This window comes from Sceloporus occidentalis, unplaced genomic scaffold (genome assembly GCF_023333645.1).
Source record: "Sceloporus occidentalis isolate IW3139 unplaced genomic scaffold, rSceOcc1.0.p SCAF_87, whole genome shotgun sequence".
Classification (NCBI taxonomy): domain Eukaryota; kingdom Metazoa; phylum Chordata; class Lepidosauria; order Squamata; family Phrynosomatidae; genus Sceloporus; species Sceloporus occidentalis.
This window is the reverse complement of record NW_028317067.1, coordinates 687434-708134: the sequence shown is the minus strand read 5'-3', so window position 1 is coordinate 708134 and position 20701 is coordinate 687434. Positions and strand designations below refer to the sequence as shown.

Below are 20701 nucleotides of genomic sequence, written 5' to 3'. Positions count from 1 at the left end.
CAACTTCTTTAATATATGTACACATATTTGCAACACTGTTGCAGGTGAGGAGGTCCATCCCTGCATATCTTCAGTGGTTTATACCCTGGATCTTAAATATATTGGGGAACCTGGGTAAAAAAACAAAAAACAAATCAAAGTAACGCCAGTCCATTTACAACATAAAATGCAAATCCCCATTGGAAACAATGCATGGATGGCACCTGTTGGGGTAAAAAATAAGATAAAGGACTTCAGCGTAGTCGTTGAAGCCTCGTGGCCTTGCATGGTTCTGGGTAAACGCGTTTCACCCGTCCTGTTCCTGAGCCAATCGTCATCCTCACAGACCCCCAATAGCAGCATCAGAGTTGGCTTCACCCAACGTGTTTGAGAATCACCGTAAGCACATGCACTCCCTCTACGGACAGAACCCATACATATCGTGGGGTGACCGGGTAAATAAACCTACTGAGAAATATTAAAAAACAATCACCTTACAACAGCTGCCCCCCCCCCCAAACGAGAGCCCAAAAAATTGTCCCGTGGTAATGCTATACGTCAAAGACTGCTCCGGGCCTTTGGGTGTGAATTTAGTGCCTCAAAAAAGAGATGTCGGCCAATGCAAAGTGCATTTCCATGCAAAGTAGGAAAGGAGAGACAGCAGCGGTTACTTTAGCCGTGATGGATCTTGGTCTTCAGAGGTCCGGCAAAGTCTCCCTTTTAGTTCATCGTCTTTCCTGGAGGTGCCATGTAAGAGGAACCAGCAGGGGATACCATTTGTTTGTGTTTCCCCACGTGCTTGCTGTTCACCCCATCACAGCTGGCCCCCGCTGTTATGATCGCCTGCCCCCAAGGGGGGGGAATTGCTTGCCTTTCATACCACTGTGCTGATTCTGTTGATTGGCTTTTGTTTGGGGTTCCCAGGAGCTGTGTTCGTCCCCATGGGATGGTGAGAGGAGTGCTGGGGTAATGGAGACGTTGGGGGAAGAGGTGAATGTGGAGTGAGAGGGGTGTGTGGTGTGTGTGGGGATGGAGGAGGAAGAGGTGGGTAGGATGGATGGGGTGGGATTGGGGAGATGGGAGAGCATGGGGACTGGTTGTGCGGCTGACCGTACTGGGGCTGTGAGGGCCGCTGTGGCTGTTGGGGCATGGCGGAAGGGTGGTGGCTGAACACGAAGTGTTTTGGTGGCTGCTTCTGCATGGAGTGTTGGGACTGGTGCATGTGCTGAGGGTAGGTGTGTGTCATGGCGTGTTGAGGAACAGAGCCGTACATGGGTAAAGGCGACTGGGGCTGGTTGGTGGTGTGCCTGCCGTGCAGGGTATATTGTGGATGAGGAGAGCTAGGGGTCATTGGCGGCCCTCCTACCGGTGGCCTCTTCTGCTGGCCAGGACGCTGCAGTGTGAACTGCGCCGAGGAAGGTGGCACGTGGTAGCGGTGAGACGGTGGAAGAGGAGGCTGCTGAGGAGGTGCTGAAGCTGGGGGCTGGGAGTGGTAAGGTGGCGGGGCTTGGGCAAGAACCCCTTGGCTGTGGCAGTACTGGGCATGCAGCGCCTGGATTTTGGACTGGCCGTCGGACATTGCCGGAGGAGTGTGTGGATGAGGAGGCAAAGAGGAGGGTGGCATGTTCTGGAAGTTGCCTTTTCCTCTCTTGCTTCCAAACAGAGACCCAAGAAAGGAGGAAGAGTTGGAGGCTGGTCTGGGAGCCTTGTATTCCTCAGCCGGTGGAGGTGGTGGAACTGGAAGCCGCTGGTGAGGACGCGGGCTGCTAATGATAGACCCCTGGTAGAAGAGAATGTAAAACATGGTAAGTGTTTCTGCATTTTAACCCTTTAGAAGTTTGAGTAACAAAGGGGTTACAAATACATTGTCACTCCCACTTGGCTGCACATAAAGAATTAGGCATGCAAACAACTGTCACAAGTCATCTTCTGCCAACTACAGAAGCTAGCAGAGCCCAAGAAGGAGAACGTTTAGTAAACACATAACACAGCTGCTACGCGTGCAAAGTCTGGAAAGCATTAAGGGGTAAACGCATGCATACGCAACCCCAACACTTACTTCAATGGTGCTGTCCAGAGATCCAGCGCTGTTACGACGCCCTCGCTTACCTAAGCACCAAGTTAGTGACAAGCAAGCATTAAGGGACAGAAAATGGAAGGAAATGGGGAAGAAACACGAATAGCCAAAAAAAGGTCTGGGACCACCGGAGGAAAAAAATGGACTGAAGGATGCAAAGACGCAAAGACATGCGTATACACAGAACTGAGAAACATATTAACGGTGAAGAAATTGTGTGAGAAATAAAAGACAGAAAAAAAAATGGGTGAAATAGATGCAGACAAAAAAATAAAGTGAAGAGCACAGGGCATTTATTTGCCCAAATTCACAGAACTGAGTCTCTGCATGTAGAGCTGCGGCTGGTGCTATACTGCTGAATAACCAGAAGGGGGCGCTATATCTTTTTTTTTTCATTTAATCATATTTATTGTTTTTCATGCTATATCTTTTTAAGCCCGTCACTGAGCCGTAGTCGGATCCCCCTGAGGAAAATACTTATTATTTTATTGTGCTCACAAGTGCTTGACAAAGATGTTTACCGACACACAGCTTACATCACGAGCAATCTGCTCCAAGAAAAAATTATTTTCCTCTTTCATGCGATGATTTGTTTATCGGTAGAAGACTCTGCTTAGCCTACAAACTTATACCCCCCCCCCCCGTTCCCAACACATGGGAAATAAAACCATTTTCCTTCAATAAGCTGCCTTTTTAGGGTCACAATAGACCGTAAGGTCAGGGGCTCCCCAAATTAAATACCATTTTTTAAAAATGACCCTAACCAGACCTATTTATATGTTGTGTTACATGTTTGACACGTAAATGGGACAGATGAATATAGCAAGCGTTGTACAGAACATGTTTATGGTCGGGGAGGACTGGGGAGAGGAGAAAGGTAAACTCACCAACATCAGAAAGATCTCTCAGCGAGCTGCTCAAAGCACTTCTCTTTAACCCTTCTCCAAGAGCGTAGGTGTCATCGAGGCTCGGCCGGCCCAGGGTCCCATTCACCGCTTCCTTCATCCCCGGGCCAGGGGAGGTGTTGGGACGCATTACACCTTTTTGCTTTTCCAGTTCCGCTAAGACAGGGAGAAGCGGGGAATATCAGACAGATCGTGCGTAATCAGAGCGCCGAAACACATTAAACAAAGTCCTTTCACTCACATTCCACTCTGTATTTTTCCATCTCCTGCACCTCTGCGATGGACTCTCGGAGGTCGCTGGTAAACCTCAATCGGTCTTGCAAGCTGGGAGCGTTGAAAATGATCAAAACTTTCCTCTCTCCACCAGGAGCGGCTGAGAGCAGTTTGATGCCATGCTGGTAATCTGTGATTTTATACAAAATGCGGTTAAAGGCAGCTTAGGCAAGGCCTGTTTTTAGTCAAAGGGTTTAGTTCAATTTCTGTGACACTTGTACCAAGAGCCCACAGGTTCTTAAGGTTTACCTCCCATCAATCCACCTAATTCTATCATACCCATCGAAGGCAAGAAGTGGTAACTTATTAGCCCAACTGTGGTCAGGGCTGGCCCAAGACTTAATGCCGCCTGGGGCGAAGTTTAAAATGCCGCCCCGCCCCGCCGAGGGGGGGGGACAGCATTTTAAACTTCGCCGACGCCATTATCTACCCTCCCTCCCTATTATCTACCCTACACCCCCCCCTTTGTACTTACCTTTAGACAGTCCTGCGGCGAGTCTCCCTGCTCTGCCATGGTGCCGGCTTGTAATGCTGAGCGCCAGAAATTGACGTCACTTCCGGCGCTCAGCATTACAAGCCGGCACCGAGACCGAGCTAGGGGGCTCGCAGAGGAGAGAGAGGGGCGCCGAGCGGGTAAGCGAAAACTACTCGGCGCCCCTCTCTCTCCTCCGCTTCAAAAAAAAAAAAAAAAAAGCGCTTGGGGCGGCAAAGTGCAGGCCCCTTCAAAAGTGCCGCCTGGGGCAATTGCCCCACTCGGCTCCATTGTAGGGCCGGCCCTGACTGTGGTGCTTCTTAAATTATTAGCACATCTCGCCCAATACCAATGGAAATAAGATCTAGGAAAGCCACTGATATGTGCCTCTATGACAGTTACTCCATCGTACTGGATAAGACTTGAGTGTCTTGTGGAACGCAAGCCCTAAGCAGCCCTCAAACCTGAGTTAACGAGAAAAGGCATTGGGAACGCACATGTGTTCTGGAAGAGCTGCATCTGCATGTCCACCAGCGGGAAGGACTGCCGGAAGCTGTAGGTTACGAGGATCTTCTTCTTCTGAAAAATCTTTGTTACCTGTAGATTATCAAAAGTATTACGCACGGCCTTTTTGCAAACATACAATCGGCTCCTAACCCGAAACTGGACGCCAGGATACGCACCACTAACAAATCATTGAAGAGGAAGACCTCCCGCTGGTGTAGTCCCATCCTCTGCGGCCGATTAGGGTCAGGAACCTCGTAGAGTTGACAGCAGCAAACAAGGCGTCGATGTGGAAGCGAGAGGACCGGTTTCTTCCCGACAATCATCCTTTCTACAGCTTGCACCTGAGACACGTGGTCGTCATTCGTTCTAAGTTCCCGACCCTGAATCCTTTGGTATATGCCTACCAGCAGGTCCCTGGGGATGTCTTCCCCATTATCAACCCCTATAAATCAAACCAGACCATAAGAACAAAAAGTCAACGGACAAAGGACACAAGAGCAAAGATTATAATATATATACATACATACATATACATATATATACAGATATTGAGCACCCTCACCTCTGAGATTTTTTATAAAATCGTCTAGTTTCATCTTGCGCTCGGCTTTGACGCTCGGGCTGTACATATCTGTATTTAACAGGATGATGGCGAAAGCCAGTATAAAGATCGTGTCTGGGTTACGGAACTGCCGAACCAGCGCCGGATTACACACGCAGTAACGCTGGCTAAAAAACAAAACACAACATGTACAGAGTCAGGGAACAACGGTCATGAGCTCGCCTAGCAAAGGAGACTTTATTCAATTTATTCAAACTTTAGATTTAAAGGCAGGCATGGAATTGATGAAGAAGGAGTGAATGAGAACTCTTCTATGTGTATGAAATGTAAAAAGTATCAGTCGGTAAAGTAAAAAGGACACGGGATTCCAGAAATCAAGGGAGCGACGGAGTCACCTGAAGGCTTCGATGAGCCGCTCTACTTTCTGTGCCTCCCCCTGAACACGTATGTGAGCCTGGAATTTCCGCAGGGCATCATCGAGATCCATGTTTGAGAAATCCATCTCATCTACCACGCAGCTATGAAGAAAGAAAGGAAAAACATCAATGCACAGAAACAATATATAAAACACCTATGCTCACAGTCACTCATATTAACAGCTGCAGGGATCCCCTATTGAACGCTAAGGTAAAACAACTGGCAAACGAAACAAAGGAGTTGATTTATTCCATCCTGATGTACCATGGGGGTTAGTTAATACAGCTCTCCTCATCTGTGTAGGACCACTTATTGTCATCTTCTCATTGGCCTCACACCAGTACATAATGCCCACTAACACAGGATCCAAGCCTTCTCACACCAGAACCCCCTGCTCCGGAAATGAGCGTGTAAGTCCCTCATTCTCACACATCCCATACAAGTGTGTGGGTCCCTCATTCTTGCACATCCCATACAAGTGTGTGGGTCCCCTTATTCCTGAACATTCTATATTCTCCAATATGTAGGAGCATGCAAGATCCTAGATGTCACACATTCTGTATCATATCAGACATTCAAGAGTGAAGGTCCCATCATTCTCAGATATTCCATATCCTCCCTACACAGAAAGAGTGATCAACTCATTCTAGTACATTCTATCATGTCCAGTGCATACAAAACATAGGCCTCTTATTATTAAATGCTCTCCGGTGTCCGACACAAACAAGAGTACTTCTCATTCTACACGTTCCCTGCTGTCTCACGCAACCATCCAGCTCACACCAACATATCTCACACTCACTGACAAGAGCGCAGGCTTCCTTACTCAAGCACATCACGGTTAAATTGTTTCTGCCGGTTTCCCAGGAACTCTCCGATCATCTGCCGGCTCAGGCCTTTTCTTTCCAGGATGAAATGTGCTACTCCGACGGGTGTATCGGACAAGAAGCCCCTCTCTATCAAGTACTGGATTCCCTTTTCCGGCTTCCTGCAGGTAAAAGGGAGATGAAAAAGTTAAGAAAGGGTGGACGGAACCCCGACAGATCTGCTGCTCGTTGCTGTACCATGTTCTGCGTATTAAGCACCTTTATTTATTTTTTTTTAAAGTAAGAAGCAAACTGAGGACTATGAGAACGTGAGAAGGATGTCTTAATTTTGTTTTAATAATGGATATTTTATTAGTCCTTCGTATGTTGCACCGTCACGGCAAACATCTGTGGTCTGGATCACCTAAGTTGGAGGTATAACTGATGTGATGAGGAAGCACTAAAGCGGAGGCCCGAAATGACAGACCTCGCGCTCCCACCACAGGATGGAGGATGAAAGATGAGAAAGGCAACAGATGGGGAGAAAGCGGCGTAAGGGCAGTGTATGTGTAAGAGCAGTGTAAGTATTTGCGTGTTTGTAAGCTGGTATGTGTATGTGTGTGTGCAAAGGCAGGGGTGTGTATGTGTGTGTTTATGGGCAGGTGTTTGTAGAGGCAGTCTGTATGGGTAGTCATGTGTTTATGGGCAGGTGTGTGTGTAAAGGCAGTGTGTATGGGTGGTTGTGTATGTATGGGCTGGTGTGTAATGGCATTTTAAAGTATTTGTTTCCATCACATCCCACCTCTCTCTTTACCTCTAAGCCGTGCAACGTTTACTAGACGTAAAACCCGAGCTGTTAAAACCGAGTACAGTTTTGCACTGGCTCATAGTTTACCCTTGGCCCGAGTACCCAGCTCCATCCGACCGCTATCTTCCACCGACTCACACAGCCGTTCCCCGAGGCGAACCCAACTTTAAACGTCATTACTCAGGCACCATTAGGCTCTCCTCAAATGTGATACTTGTAAACGTTCTGACAATGCGAGTCCTTTCTCTGTTCCTATGCCCAAGGGGAATCAACATTATAAATAATTACACTCAGCTTTGAATGTGGGCTTCTGGTCTCATTCCCGCAAAGTCCATAATATTGAGCCTATTTACTAAACCTCAACTTTAGCACAACTCCATTAAGGGTATATTTTCACTGGAATCACTTTGTAGATATCTGGTTAAAACAAAAGGGACTATTTTATCTCAGGGAATTAGACCTTGCACATCGAGCCATTTGTGCCCATTCTCATCCCAATTTGATGCCATCAGAGAGGGACAGTAAGTTAGCGTAGGTGAAGGAACAATCAGGTCCCACGACCTGGAAGTTAAGATGGCAAATCTCATATGTATACACAGATGGTGGACTTGCCTTCCAAATACCCCAGTTTTCACTGTCCAAACCTGACCTACTTTTGCGGGAAGTGGGGGTCTTGGGGAGAAACTCTGATCTCCCTGACCAACTCAGTGAGCAGTAATAGCAAGAATAGAGGGGTCTGTACTGCTGCATGCCCATAAACCGGTGAACCCCCAACCACCACTGGTGACCCAATTTGCACACCTGAAATGTTGGGGTTATGAAGTTGAGTATTATTTACATAGAACCAACGTAATATATATGAAAAGTCCCCAAAAAAATCTAGATGTGAGGCCAATGGGTAGATTTCACAGAAATAAAGGGAAATCACTAAATGCGTGACCTTGGATGGCACAGAGATGCACCGCGTGTATCGAATAGCCTTTAATTAAGTAAAAGGTATACTAGGTACTTGGACAAAAAGTTAATTTGTATGTAAAAATTATAATAATACAAATAATTCAATGCTTATGTTCTAGATCTGCACCAATATGAACCACCATAAGAGCAATCACCCAGTAAAGCATTTTGCTTCTAGACTTGTGTATTCCCATTCATACAAATTGTAATTTTAAGCAAATCTGGCAAATTTGTGCATTGACACTAAAACGATGATGATGCCGAATGAATTTAACAAAAACGAAAGCTCCACATTTTCATTGTAACATGTAACAGTTTATAAGCTACGTGTATATTTTTTTTAAAGAGAGAAAAACAAATTTTGTTTCAGAACGAAAAAAAAAACAAACAACTTTATGAAATTCGTTGTCCAAAAACGAAATAAACTTTAAATTCTAATCATTTTGGTCCTTGTGCACATGCCTGCTGTATAGAAAACATCAAAGTGCAATGAGATGTAAAACCTTTTTCTACCAGTAGATGGCGCCAGACAACAGCTCCTCATTTACACATAGGGTGCAGTCAAGAAAATGTTACTGCTTGTCCAGAAGGGGGCGATAGCACACAAGAATCTGCATAACCCCCAAAACCGTTACCCGACCATAGGCTTACATCTGCAGCAGCCCGTTTTTAGGTTCCCTCTTTCCTAACCAGTAGCACACGTATGACATGTTGGTGCTCGATCCCAATTTTCAGACGTCGTTGGCTGTGAATGTTTTAAGGGATCTCCTCGCGGAGAATCAATCAATATTTATTGACAGGTTTATGGTGGATCTGTTGTGTTTAAAACTCATTTACATTACTCCAGGACAGACACATTATAAAAGCAAGCTAGCCATAAAGCTAGCTTACATTTTTCAGGGATACGATGAAGACTAATTTGATACCTACTATGGAAGTAAGGGACATGTCTGCTTAATACATGCATCAGCTTCATCATGGGGATCCTAAATATTGATTGCAAGGCCTGAGACCCAAGGGCCCACCTGATAGCCAGCAAAAGCCATTTAAAAACCTGGGATTCCTTATAGAAACAGAATATGAGAGCAAATAAGACCTATTTGCCCCCCCCCCCATCTAGTCTGCCCGTTTCTCCGGGTTTTAAAGACTCAAACCTTAATCCAGCATTGGTCTCGTCTTAGATTCAGGAAAGCTTTATGCCTGTCCCACGCATGTTTAAATCCCCTCTCTGTATTAACCTCCACCACTTCTGCGTGGAGGCCACCTATCAACCACCCCCTACCGTCTACCACCCTCCAAGCACTTTAAGGCCAGTGGCTCCCAAATGCAGCAAGTGTGGGTTATAGCTGGAGAAGCCCGGTGAGTATGGGGCACCACCGGCCAGCAGCCCACCGGGCAGATGGCCAGTCCAAGCACGTCCACTACGCTGATGAAAAATAGAATATAATAAAAGTCATTAATCACTAGTAAACAAAAAATATCAAGTGTTAAAACCACTATTTAAATATTTTCGGGCATAATTATACCCGCACCCTTTAAGATGCAGTCATCACATCAAAAAGCGGCCACAAAAGGTTTAAAATGACACAAAAGAATCAGTCAATCTGGAAGAGGGGGGGCAGGTGCATGCTGGGAAATTGTTTAAGATAGGCAATATACAGGCCAATGTTCGATATGGTTTTAATGGTTTTTGTACCTATTAATGTTCTTCACAATAAGACAGATCCCCCGCTGCCTGAGCCGGTTGGATAAGCCCACCAACAGTCACAGAGAGTCACAAAGAGTCACACTTCAACACGGATACAATTGTTACATCTCAATCTATTCTGTTATTACAGAAGCGCACGTGCGAGTCCTGCTATGCCATTAAACCAGTGACGCACATGCATGAATCACGCTCTGCGGTAGGCCCTGCTATTCTTATAACTACTCGCTCTCCGCTATGCGTTCTTTAGGGTACTCGCGATCGCATTCTGGAGGCTAAGTCACTCAACCCCCCCCCAAAAAAATCAGTTTTTATTAAAGGATATTGTAGGGTGCGTGTCTCCCAACCTAAACCTGACCCATACGCAAAGGTCACAACCCCTCACTCACCTCCTATTTATTTAATACAAAGAATGTGTTCTAGAGAGAAGAGGATTCTGGGAAATGGAACCCTCTCTGGCACCTACTTGTTAAAGAGGTTGAGGCCGATGCGATACTGCCGCCGCTGCACCACATCGTTGTTGAATGCAGGGGAGTCCCAGCTGTGCCTGGTCTCCCTTTGGTATGTTTGCTTGCACAAAGTGTTGGGGGGCTCCCGGAGGCTGTCGCGGGACGAAGAGCCCGAGCTGCAGTTGATGGTCTCGTTGGAGTTGGTGGTGCTGTTCAGACTCTCGTTGTCTCCGTCGGAGTTTTCCCCAAGCTCTTGCTGCTTCCCGTGGTGTAAATGGCGTATAGTTCCCATGCCGCCTCCAACTCCGACGGCGGTGCCGTTGTTCCCGCTGACAGTGTCCGGCGGCGGAGGGGGAGGTTCGGGGTGATAATGGCGGTGCGGATGTGGCGAGCGAGCAGGTCCTTTGTGCGGTGCCTGTTTGAGAGTCCCATGTGGGCTGCAGTTCTCCTGCTCGTATACAACCTGTCTGTTCAGAGACCCTCGGTCTGAGCGGTCACTTAAGTCCACAGAACTATCACTGGGTGGTTCAATAGTGAGCAATGGAAGGTGCGCTCCCCTCATGCGAAAGTCTCTACACTCCATGCAAGGGGTGCTACGTCTGCTACCGTTCTCCCGACTGTCCTCCCTTGAGGACGAGGTGGCCCAGTACTCCTGCCGGGAGCCGATTCCCTGAGGAGTGTCCTGGTCAGAGCTCGGAGGACGATCAAGAGATATGGGTGACACAGGGACACCCTCGTCCATGTAAAGTGTGACATCACTAAAGGAAGTGGCGGTGCTGTCACCATGTTGTTCCTTGCTCTCCCCTTTTTCCAGTGGTCCCTTATCGTCTCTTGGTTCGGAGCAGTGCATGGATCTGCAGCTTAGGGCATCATCTATCGACTCGGCCAAAGATTTCACCTGGAGAAAGCAAGGGAAGGATGAAAGTTACAAAGAACCACAAATTTAAAAAAAAGTTCTGAGAGCTACCGGAAGCACGGGTGGTGATGGAACGATTGGGGACAAAGACTAAAGAATAGTAGGTGCCTGGGAAGCACTATTAAGGAAAACCTTCTGATGTTCTGAAGACCAGGTGGGCCAAAGTAACTCATTTCCAGAGCCACTGGTTCAGGAGACACGGCAATGACAACGGAGCTGGTCGGGAAGGTCGCCGGCAGTAATTGTGTTCCGTTCTGCGGAACGCCTTGTGGGGAGTAAAACAAAGCTCAGATAACTCAATGAGGGGCGACTAAAAACGTTGCAGGTCTACTTAATCCGTGTGACCCTCTGCCTGCCGGGAGAACCGTGGATTAAGCAGTTTGTGGTAGCCTTTGGTCTCCATGTACATTAAATACACACATGCATAATATCACGGCAGTTATTAAACAATAATTTCTCGTTAGTAAGTAATCAAACATTTCGGACACACAGTGATAGAGGTATGCCTCGTTATTGCATACGTTGGAGGTATTAATACATACTCATCGTTAGAAAAATCGTGAGCAACGCATTGAACATGTATGTGCTGAAAACGGACAGACGGACGGACATCATCCTGCAGCGAAATAAACCGTTTTATCGTTTGAACGGCTTTATGCTTCCACCAAGGTGGCATCTCCTGCGGACACCATTCTTCTTAAAACCAACCAACCCTTTGGAGGCACAACATACCAGCTTCTACAAACAGTTGGGTGTCTCAGTTTGGGGGTCTTTGGGGGATTTGTACTGGAATGTCATTACTCGCTTAAAGATAGACATATCTATGTGATGTCTGGAAGGAGGCTCCCTGTTCTAGAACATGATTTAGCTACTGTGTCTGCAGGTCCACTGTTCCTTTAAGGGGCATGGATGACCCCGCGCCATCAGGAAGGTACATTACACAAAGAGACTGGACAGAAAAGAGAATATGTCGGAGGCAGACAATAGGAATCAGTCATTGGTGAGGAGGGTAGCCCAGGGAAAATATGAGGAAGTACAGCTTAGCCGTAATATCAGGACTTATGGAATGGCCTCCAGGAGAGCTCCTACACGGTTACTATAGCAAAGGAAACCTAAATATGCGGCGTTGGCGCTTGACTGAAATACACCGCGTGAGGAATGAGACTCCAAGGCGTGGATTTTATTCTTTCAGCTCCATAGTTTGGGTAAAACCACGGCGTAGCTGGCCAAACATACTTTACCTGCTCCTTGAAGGCCTGAAAGGTTCTTTTCACAGGTTTGCAGAATAAATTGTGGATTTAACTGAACACTGAACAGATTTAAAGGGGATCCAAAGCATTCACAGCATGTAAACGGACAGGCAGACCCTTTAAAATGTATTTAACATGCATTCTTTACCTGCTTTCGGAAAAAAAAAAGTTACTTACGTACCTTTCCCTCCGTGGTCCCAATTTTCTCCACTTCTGGCTGCTTGAAGAAGCTAATCAATTGCAGAAACGAACCCCACTGAAATGAACGGGGGGCTCTTTCTGCGCATGCGCACCAGGTCCTTGTTAGACCACATGGAACTGTGTTCCGAGTCAGCGCTGGAGCTGCGTGGTGGTACTTCTAGCGCGCATGCGCTACGGCAAGCAGGAGATGTGTTTGGCCGAACACAAGTTCTGCAAGCCTAGGAGCTGGGGGGGGCGGGGAAAGAGGCAAATGTATAGGGGGGATTCCTTCAAATCCCCCCCATGGATTTGCAAGGGCAAGGAAACCATCAATGGCTAGAGTGCCCTTAATTAACTATTAGGAACTCCGCTACTCGACGAGCAGCAATCAATGCAAATTTACAAATAATACTACATGTATCTACCCTGTCCGTAGTCCCCAAAAATCGATTTTATTTTAAGGGCGGCTTTTAAATTTGGCGTCTTGGACGGCAACGTTTATCACATCTCACCTGCTTGGAAAAGGAATCCTCCAGTTCAGTTATCTCGTTGCAAAATTCCCCTGAAGTGTTGATAGAATCCCCATCAACGCCGCTGCACGAGCCTCCATATTGAAGACCCCGCTCCCCCTGGCCGCGGCACACCGACACCCCTTCGTCCAAAGATACCGGTTTGCCTTGAAAATACGGGGTGTTGTGACTCTTGTCGTACTCTTCAAAGGAGTACTGCATGCGCATGTTGGATAAGATGATTCGGCGAGACATGCGGCTCTCGGAAGCGGAGCTGCGGAGCCGTTCGAAGTTCTTGTTCATGCGATACTGCCTGAACGCGGTCTGGATGGTGCGAGCTGCTCTTCGGCTGAGGAAATAACCCCCATACTTCCTCTCCAGCATTTCAACCTGTAAAAAACATCATGAGACTGCACTTATGTGCTGGCAAATACCAACCGGGTGGCAAGGAAAGCCCCATAGCAGGTAAAGTGAAGTGAAGCATGAGGTCCATGTTAAGTAGCCAAGAAAGTTATATTGCCAGTCACACAGAAATGACGCACACCGATCCTCAGAACATACAAAGCCTAACGCAGACGGTACCTTCTTGTCCTGCAGGTCTGTCGATAGCTCATAGCTGTCGGACAAGGCTTTGGACCGCTTGTTCTCCTCCTCCTCCTGCTTGCGGAGGGCTACGCTGGCGGGCTGTAGCCTGGCCCTTTGGCTCCACTGGAGGCCCGGGTGCGATGGGTGGCGCGTCGGAGAGGGCAGGTCGTAGTGATCGCTCTTCACCTCTCCGCGGTACGGAGGCTGCTGACCGGGGCTGTCCACGATGGTTCCAGATTCACTACCCAACGAGTCTCCACCTTCAACACTAAAGAGACAAACAGGTTGATAACCAGGGGCAGGGAGGGAGGACGGGGGTAAAACAGAGTAAAGTAACATGGCACCCAGGACGAGAAAACCTTGACGGATGAGCACAGGACAGACAGACAGACAGAGTTCTCAAATGTAGCAAAGATTCCCATCGGCTTCATTAGCCATTAGGCCGTCAAGAGAACTTGGTGGGAACTCGGAAGCAACATGGAAGCAGACGGTTCCTATCCAGCTCACCTGAAGCATAACCCGAGCTCCACATCCGATTTCAGGCGCTCTGAGCTACCGACCCAATGCTCGGGAAAAGGATGGAGAGATCTGGGGGCACTCGGGGGCTCAGCGAGCAGAGCCAAGACAGAAACGGGGGGACCGATAATGGAAAATGGCGACTTAATACACATAGCAAGATCACAATGTGTAGAGAACAAAAGTTAACTCCTTTAGTGCCACATCAGGATATAACAGATTCAGTTTGAAACCTATGAGATCCATTTAGGGGGACATCGGAAAAGATGACGGGGGGGGTTGTGACCTGAAATGGACACAATATTACAGAACACGCAGATCCCTTCACCCCCGCTCCTCTACTCCGCACATCTCCAGGCAACGAGTTCGGTGGCGCGGGATTACGTGTTTCAGTAATCTGCCTGCGCTTGGGCTTCCTTACACCTCCTCTATGGATTTACCTCCGGTAGTCATCTCTACATAATCTCCCAGCGCCCCTGCCTGCGGAGTCTACCTACCCCCCCAGCACGTGAAGCCCACATAACCTCTATGCCTCCCCATTCACAGAGCCTAAATACCCTCCCTGCTTACTACCTCGCCTCACCACTTCTGCATACATATATATATACATACACACACATATACATATAGATACACACACATATACATATAGATACACACACATATACATATAGATACACACACATATACATATAGATATACACACATATACATATAGATATACACACATATACATATAGATACACACACATATACATATAGATACACACACATATACATATAGATACACACACATATACATATAGATACACACACATATACATATAGATATACACACATATACATATAGATATACACACATATACATATAGATACACACACATATACATATAGATACACACACATATACATATAGATATACACACATATACATATAGATACACACACATATACATATAGATACACACACATATACATATACACACACATATACATATAGATACACACACATATACATACACACACATATACATACACACACATATACATATAGATACACACACATATACATATAGATACACACACATATACATATAGATACACACACATATACATATAGATATACACACATATACATATAGATACACACATATACATATAGATACACACACATATACATATAGATATACACACATATACATATAGATACACACATATACATACACACACATATACATATAGATACACACACATATACATATAGATACACACACATATACATATAGATACACACACATATACATATAGATACACACACATATACATATAGATATACACACATATACATATAGATATACACACATATACATATAGATACACACACATATAGATACACACACATATAGATACACACACATATACATACACACACATATACATACACACACATATACATATAGATATACACACATATACATATAGATACACACACATATACATATAGATATACACACATATACATATAGATACACACACATATACATACACACACATATACATATAGATACACACACATATACATATAGATACACACACATATACATACACACACATATACATATAGATACACACACATATAGATACACACACATATACATATAGATTTACACACACACCGTCCCTACTTTTCCACCATCTACATACCTACCCTACCCCCCACACGCACAGCCTGCACACTCCCAGTCTCCTCACCTGCACACCAACCAGTGCAGTGTAGATACCCTCCCAGCGTCCCCACCAGCATACCCCCCCCCCCCCAGTTACCCCACCTGGAGAAAGCTGCAAACCATTCTCGCACACTTGGATCCAGCGTACCCGCTGTGCCTCCACACCAGGGAAACCTCGGTATCAGTTCCACCGCCGTGACATCTACGCTGTGCCACCAAAACTATCCATGCCCCACCACAGAACATGAACTCCCAAATAAATGCAGAATCAAACAACCCCCTTACTACTCCCTGCAAGCATCTGTATGAACAGGGCTGCATGCCCCCGACATTCTGCGACACACACTAGCCCCGCTGGTTGTGGACCCCCACAGAACCTGCGTGCCCGGTTTTTCCTGCTGACTGCATACAGTAGCCCCTTCTACAGAAAATGCCTCCTTCCTCACCGAAAGAATTGCCCCGGCCAGTTTCACTGTTCGCAGACTCTAAATGCCCTCAGCGTAGCCGCAGCTCTGTCCGCGGAGCCCACCTCTGCCGGTTTATGTGCTACATGACCCCCGCGGTCCTCGCCGCCCAAAGCTTCCATGTGCAAAGAGCCCACGGCCATCCCACCCGGGGAGCCGCAGCGACTCCGTGCCACGACACGAGTGCGTGTTTATAGGTGTGTGAGTGTCGGTGTCTTTCATCTGTTTTCACAAGCGTTTGCACGATTCAGGGTGTGTTCAGAGTGCAGTAAACAAGGTGTTGCTGCAAGCGGGATTAGTGCTGAAGATCTCCGTAGGGGACTCATTCACCAAACGCAGCTCGCGGAACACGACGACCTTATGGGAAAAGCTCACCGAGGCTAAAATATGGGACCAGATCCATTCGATGCCCCTGCACCCTGAATACTAAACTCACACGTAAAGAGCGGCGCGGGCCGGGAGACGGGGAGCCTTGTCCCCTCTCTTCTTCCTCATCGTCCTTCAGGATGTCCGCCAGGAGTTGGTCAGGAAAAGCTCACAGATCGCCGGGAAGCGAGGCCGGCTGAGAAGACATCAGGAGGCTGCGGCGGCCGTTTGTGACGGCGATCCAAAAAACCATCTCTAAGGAGCTCCAGGAAAAACACCTAGCACCGCTCCTCCTCCCTCTCCATTCAGCCCTCCCTCGTTCCTATAATTAAGCTTTATTCTTTTGTGCCTCTGACACAAAGCAAAACCGGAACCGCTAGGCTAAGCCCGTGATTTCTTAAAAATATTTCAACTACGGCTGCGTCCGAGCGATCTTTGGACCTCCGGGGATCCATTTAAAACGGCGCATATCTGCAGGCTTATTACTTATGGTGTTGCATAGCGCCAACATATTCCGCAGCGCAGTACAACGGGCGCTTGAAACATATTAGTAATTCGATTTTCAGGTTATGAATACAAAATATTATTTTGGGGTTTCCGTTGAAAAAAACCTGAAGCAAACAACTTCATAACCAAATCCAAATGATCCAAAAATAGGGAAAATTCTTAATTTTATAGTCAAGTTTCATATAATCCCTGAATTTATTAAGCCCCAAAAACCTCTAATATTCAGAGCACAGTCATGGTACGGCGAGGATTTCTATATCACGTGAAATAAAGAGCTTCTCCGACGGGGGTAACGGAAATCTGGAATTCTAAAATTCCAAATTGTTTGTGAATTAACTTTTTTCCCCCCAAAATGTTTTTTTTTCTTAAAAAAAAAATAAAAAAAAAAATACAGTAGCTGAAATGATTCTCTTCCCCCATAATTTCGATTTTTCTGCGTTCTTCTTCCCCAGTGAACATGCCGTACCGCGTGACACGTATTTAGTCGTGGCTGCAGGGTGAATGTGCTTCACAACAAAATAAAACGAGTGTTTTCTTGACCCTTTGCGTGCCGTAGAGGAGAGAGAGAGAGAGACGCCTCTTCCAAGAAATCTGACATTTAAGAGTAATTCGGGGACGCTACGCTTGGAAGACGTCTCTCCGGTTCGGTCACCGGGTGGGGGGGAGCAGGCGAAGCGGGCGGACAGGGCAGACCGGGTCTCTTATCTGCGGCGGCCCTTTAAATTCCACGTCCCTTCTAATGTAAAACTCCGGAATTCCTCGCTAATCTGTTACCGAACTGTACAAACCTGTTTTCTATCGCCGAGAACACGAGAGACGACAGTCAATCAGTGCTGTTAACGTAGACAGCTCAGGGTAAACACCAACAGAACTACACCCTTCGCTTGCTAGCAATGTCACCAATGTCATTACCATACGACGGCAAAGGAGGGCCGGGCCGGGCGCCCAAGGGCTCTTTGGGTGCCCGAGTCACGTGGCTACATTCTCAGGGATACATTACAGCCCCCAACAATCTAGAGGCCAAAATGAAACCATTTTTTTTGTCTATGATCAGGATTCGAGACACTTATATATTCTATATGGTATAGAACGAGAGCAATCTCAACGTATTCTAAAACATTTTCTAAATGAATAAATAAAAGTAACATCAATCGATCAATTGGTTTAATTAAGGCCTCATCACGTATTACTCGGCCTCAAGATTAATGGCAGCTTATGTCGCCATTGAGGAGGTGGTGGATATGTAGTATAGCCTCCCAGCAGAGGTGGTAGAGATAACGGGAGGGGATCTAAGAATGCAAGAGGAAGATAACCAGCAAGCATTTGATGTCTTAGAGCAGGTTGGCTAAGTGGGTTGAACAGCTGGTTATCTGCTGTCAGATGTTTATAACTATACATTGTTGCATAATGAACCTATGCAATAATATTGTTACTTACTGTAACTGCTCAATAAAAAACCTATACGGCAATTTGAAGCCAACCCAACAGCATATATAATATATAATATATAATATATATACTGTTAGATTGGCTTCAAATATGGCTATATAATATATATATTATCTTTGCCGTTCTTATAACTGGACGGATTGTCTTCTATCCCTTATATCGCCCCCTTTTTCCTAGAACCCCCTCCTTTAAAGCTCCCTGACATCACCCGGATCTGCGTAGGAGCCTGCGAGCGGCCAATGAAATCCAAGGAGATGGGAAAGTATTTATAGCTGCAATATTTTCAGAAAGGAGGCGAGGCTGCGAGGACCGAATGCCAAAGGTTGGAACACAGATGCAGCCCCCCCATACATCAAGCCCCAGCTAGAACATCGCAGCCCGCCGCGTGTTATTCACACACACACGCTATCATACTGCGCCCCGGCCTCAGGCGCTGCCCCTGGTGTTTCGAGGTATTCCCACATGGGGGGGGGGCGGTAACATTAACCCACCCACACAAACTTAAACGGCATTATTCCAACCTGGGGCAAGGCAAGGTGTTGGGCAATGCCTATCATCCTCAGGCAGCGCACAGCCTGATGCCCCCTGGGTCAGATGAATATCCTGTACACTGTAACCTTATACAATGACATTATCATAAACACGTACGGCTATACATTAAATTCAGACTGGTGAGAAATTAAGGGTTAATGCAGGAATCCTACCTCCAAGGGTATCTCTGCAAAAATTATTCCAATGATTGCGATTTCAGTATATATATATATATATACACACACACACACACACATATATATACACACACACACACACACATATATATATATATATATATATATATATATATATACACACACACACACACACACATATATATATATATATACACACACACACACACACACATATATATATATATACACACACAATGCTGTGAAATACGTATGGAAAAAAACTGATGGAGGGACTGGATTAACGGAACAATGTGTCTGCTTTTCATCAGCAAAGGGCTGAATGACTATGATGTCATATTATGGTCTGGCTCAACACACAGACAAGCTTAGGGTGAAATACATACCATATATACATTTGTTATATATATATATATATATATCAGATAAAAATGTGCAGGGTGGATGGGCTGAAGGGTTATTGTCAGAAATATGTTTAATAATGAAAGTCACAATCTATGGAATTTTCAGCATCTGAAATATTTGACCCCAGATCCGCCGCCGCCTTCCAGGTAAATGACGTTAGTACGCGACATCTACGACCCAGGGAAAGTCTCTAAAGGGGAGCTCCCAGCAAATGTTTTATTACTAGTATCAGATTTAAAATACTTTTTCAAAATATTATGAAAATAGTTCTGTTTTCACGTAGTATGTTTGCAGACAGCTGCATGTTAAGCATTTGTTTGTGTTCCAGTTCCGTTATCTGAGCCAAATCTACAAGACAAACACTTTTACTCCGTATCATGCTGCCGGTGGGGAACAATGGAACGGCTCGGCCTTACTCACCCAGTACGACACTCGGATTAATGAAAGTCTATAGCGGACTTCATTAGCACTGCCATAAAGCGTCAGCTCAGTGTCGTGTTTGAGCAATGAAACTTCCACAAAATATCACATGACTGACAACAATGGCGGCTTCCAGGGCTGCAGATGAAGGGAGTTTTTTGGAAGAAAATAAGATAAAATCAGTTTTTTGTCAATACTGACTGACATTTCTGTATACAGCGCTGGGGGGTATATTACTGTATACAGCGCTGGGGGTTATATTACTGTATACAGCACTGGGGGTTATTACTGCATACAGTGCTGGGGGGTTATATTACTGTATACAGCGCTGGGGGTTATATTACTGTATACAGCGCTGGGGGTTATATTACTGTATACAGTGCTGGGGGTTATTACTGTATACAGCGCTGGGGGGTTATATTACTGTATACAGCGCTGGGGGTTATATTACTGTATACAGCGCTGGGGGTTATATTACTGTATACAGCGCTGGGGGGTTATATTACTGTATACAGCGCTGGGGGTTATTACTGTATACAGCGCTGGGGGTTATATTACTGTATACAGCGCTGGGGTTTATATTACTGTATACAGCGCTGGGGGTTATATTACTGTATACAGCGCTGGGGGTTATTACTGTATACAGCGCTGGGGGGTTATAACTGTATACAGCGCTGGGGGTTACTACTGTATACAGCGCTGGGGGTTATATTACTGTATACAGCGATGGGGGTTACTGTATACAGTGCTGGGGGTTATATTACTGTATACAGCGCTGGGAGGTTATATTACTGTATACAG

The 20701-nt window shown here is 46.0% G+C and overlaps 1 protein-coding gene across 1 annotated transcript in view; it reads right to left on the bottom strand.

Annotated features, from left to right (window-relative positions):
- Window positions 1-853: 853 nt before the first annotated feature.
- Window positions 854-20701, bottom strand: part of LOC149284850 (IQ motif and SEC7 domain-containing protein 2-like) — a 68803-nt gene continuing 48955 nt past the window's right edge. Inside the window, exons 4-16 of the mRNA XM_089496022.1 lie at window positions 13355-13625; window positions 12776-13162; window positions 10252-10815; window positions 9935-10167; window positions 6019-6180; window positions 5171-5293; window positions 4776-4942; window positions 4390-4655; window positions 4204-4303; window positions 3203-3364; window positions 2944-3117; window positions 2039-2088; window positions 854-1759 (exon numbers count right to left, since the gene is read on the bottom strand). Coding sequence (XP_089352148.1) covers window positions 854-1759; window positions 2039-2088; window positions 2944-3117; window positions 3203-3364; window positions 4204-4303; window positions 4390-4655; window positions 4776-4942; window positions 5171-5293; window positions 6019-6180; window positions 9935-10167; window positions 10252-10815; window positions 12776-13162; window positions 13355-13625 — 3565 coding nt within the window. The remainder of the gene's footprint in view (window positions 1760-2038; window positions 2089-2943; window positions 3118-3202; window positions 3365-4203; window positions 4304-4389; window positions 4656-4775; window positions 4943-5170; window positions 5294-6018; window positions 6181-9934; window positions 10168-10251; window positions 10816-12775; window positions 13163-13354; window positions 13626-20701) is intronic.